Raw genomic sequence first — 2,400 nt, forward strand, 5'->3', positions numbered from 1 at the left:
CTGCTGCTGCTGCTGCTGATGATGATAATGATGATGATGGTAATGAAACATGACGTACCCTACAAAAGGAGGAGGCAGGGCCCAGTTCCCGTCGACAGATGACCTCGGGGTTGAAGAACTCTGGTCTGGTCTCATTGTCCAAGGTCAGTTTGAACCCGGGCACATCCACCCGCTTTGTGCAAGCCAACCTGAATTAAAAGAAAATAAAATAATACACACACGTGCATATACACGCACGCTCGCACCCCCCCCCCCCCCCCCCACACACACACATTTCCCATTGTCGAGAAGAAACGAGGCTGTCTTAAGCAGGACTGGTCATAATGAAGAGAACAAACCACTGCCTTCAAACCTGCTCTAACGACCACATGTCCAGGGTCATCACCTTTACAAACGACCACTTCCCACTTATCCCCTTGTGTTTTCTCTGAAGGATATATACATTTTGATAATATATGGTCGCTTTTAAGGACAAGTGGGCTAACCCAGATTTCGGGGGTTTGCAACACCAAAAGTAAATATTGCCCTAACTATATGAGAAGTTTGGTCTCAGCGGTGAGTATATTTGTTTGGTTATTGAGAAAACCCTCCTTGTCTTTTAAAGAAACTGAACAAGGGTCCAAAAACGTTACCTTCGATTTTCTCAAAACAGCATTTTTCGGGATAGCCCCCTTGTGCTTAAAAGCGACCATATAAAACATGATATAACATACAAGCACACGCACACAAACAATCTTACACACACATAAAGGCACACTCCTACATACGTGCAAGAGGTCAAAACTCACTGCGGCAAAAAAGCGTTGATAGATCGCCCTGCGCAAGAGGAGAATTGAAAAATGCTGGCAGAGGGGGGTTCTTCATCCTGGAGTCTTCTCATGACGAACGGTCCTCTACAACTTTCATCAACGTAGTCTTCGTCGTCCAAGGCGTTTAAGCTGAGGAGAAAAAAAACAAACATATCCCAACATACAGCTAAAGGGAAACTGATTTTTTGTGTGAAAAATTGTTAGTCTCTTCAATGTTGCACGTAGCTGACATTAAAGAATGACTCATCACTTGTCGGATAACGTCAATGAACTTTTAATATTTCAACGAGGGTACAAGTGATGACGACATCAACTGAAATGAAATGGAAGACACAAGACCGTGATGTAGAACGGTATGATGATGAGTGATCGCACTGACAAATGAAACTAGATCTTCTACACGCAGAAGTCCCCAAGGCGCGCAGAGTGATGATGATGATAGGACATGAACTGATGAATAACACTTATACTACAGCTACAGAAATGCGTTCGATCTCCGTGTGCGCGGAAGTTACGCCAACCAACGAGTAGCTCTGTTCGTCTGTTAGGACCTTATCCCAATCATTCCGACCGCCAAGATCGGGGCAGCCCATAATAGTTTAAACTGTCAAAACTGTATTTATGGGCCCGTGAAAAATTTGCAGCATGTAAAGGACCTCTAGGTTACAGATACGATAGGCAGGTATGGCACAGCTGTTTACCCATTTGAGAAACTTTGCAGAAATTATTTGCAAGTTGCATCATTTCAAGTTGGAGGTATATTTATAATCACATGGTATTTCTAATTTTTTTTCTTGAGAAACATTCCTTTTCAACCCAGCGAGTCCATACACGCAGTACCAACAGGAAAGTGCGCAATGATACTTGTAAATAAATAAAGATAAAATAAATTACACTTTTATTTGTCCCGGAAGGGCACTTTTGTTTACAATGGCTAACATACATTTACATACATTATAAATACATAATTATAAATACGTACATACGTAAATACAAGCATAAATACGTACATAAATACACAATATTACACAAATACAGAACAGTTTACAATCATGCCACTGTCGGTCGCCACTGTGCAGCGCCCTGTATTTTGAGCTAGGGTTTTCATGTCTTGCTCAAGGACATACCCCAGTGACCACCCATCTGATCCCCGTGTCATCGACACTTGCTTGACATTACTTGAGACTAAACCCACTACTTACTTAACCACTGGAGCCCCCAATATACATGTCATACATCATGTAGTTCGGTTAGTATCAGGCTGGACCGCAACACAGATTATTTCGGTTCGAATTCTAAATGGGGAGCTATAATTACAATTAAATTTACTTTATTTTGCTTGTGGAGTTTTCGAAGCTCCAATCAATGGAAATGAACATTAAATCAAATTCAAGAATCAAGGACTCCGGATTTAATGTTCATCTGCGGGCACGCGACTGACCCAAGATGGTGGAGTCTTGAAATCAACCAAGTCCACCCCATCAATCAATCAATCAATCAATCATTCAATCAATCAATCTATCAATCTTTAATCATGAAAGAAGAAGAAGAAGAAGAAGAAGAAGAAGAAGAAGAAGAAGAAGAAGAAGAA

At 41.3% G+C, this 2,400-nt stretch overlaps 1 protein-coding gene across 1 annotated transcript in view; it reads right to left on the bottom strand.

Moving 5' to 3' along the window:
- Positions 1-2,047, bottom strand: part of LOC106012266 (A disintegrin and metalloproteinase with thrombospondin motifs 7-like) — an 8,086-nt gene extending 6,039 nt beyond the window's left edge. The window contains exons 1-3 of the mRNA XM_035970693.1: positions 2,037-2,047; positions 789-938; positions 59-188 (exon numbers count right to left, since the gene is read on the bottom strand). Coding sequence (XP_035826586.1) covers positions 59-188; positions 789-938; positions 2,037-2,047 — 291 coding nt within the window. The remainder of the gene's footprint in view (positions 1-58; positions 189-788; positions 939-2,036) is intronic.
- Positions 2,048-2,400: the final 353 nt, after the last annotated feature.

The sequence above is a fragment of the Aplysia californica genome, unplaced genomic scaffold, assembly GCF_000002075.1.
Source record: "Aplysia californica isolate F4 #8 unplaced genomic scaffold, AplCal3.0 scaffold00308, whole genome shotgun sequence".
Lineage (NCBI taxonomy): Eukaryota > Metazoa > Mollusca > Gastropoda > Aplysiida > Aplysiidae > Aplysia > Aplysia californica.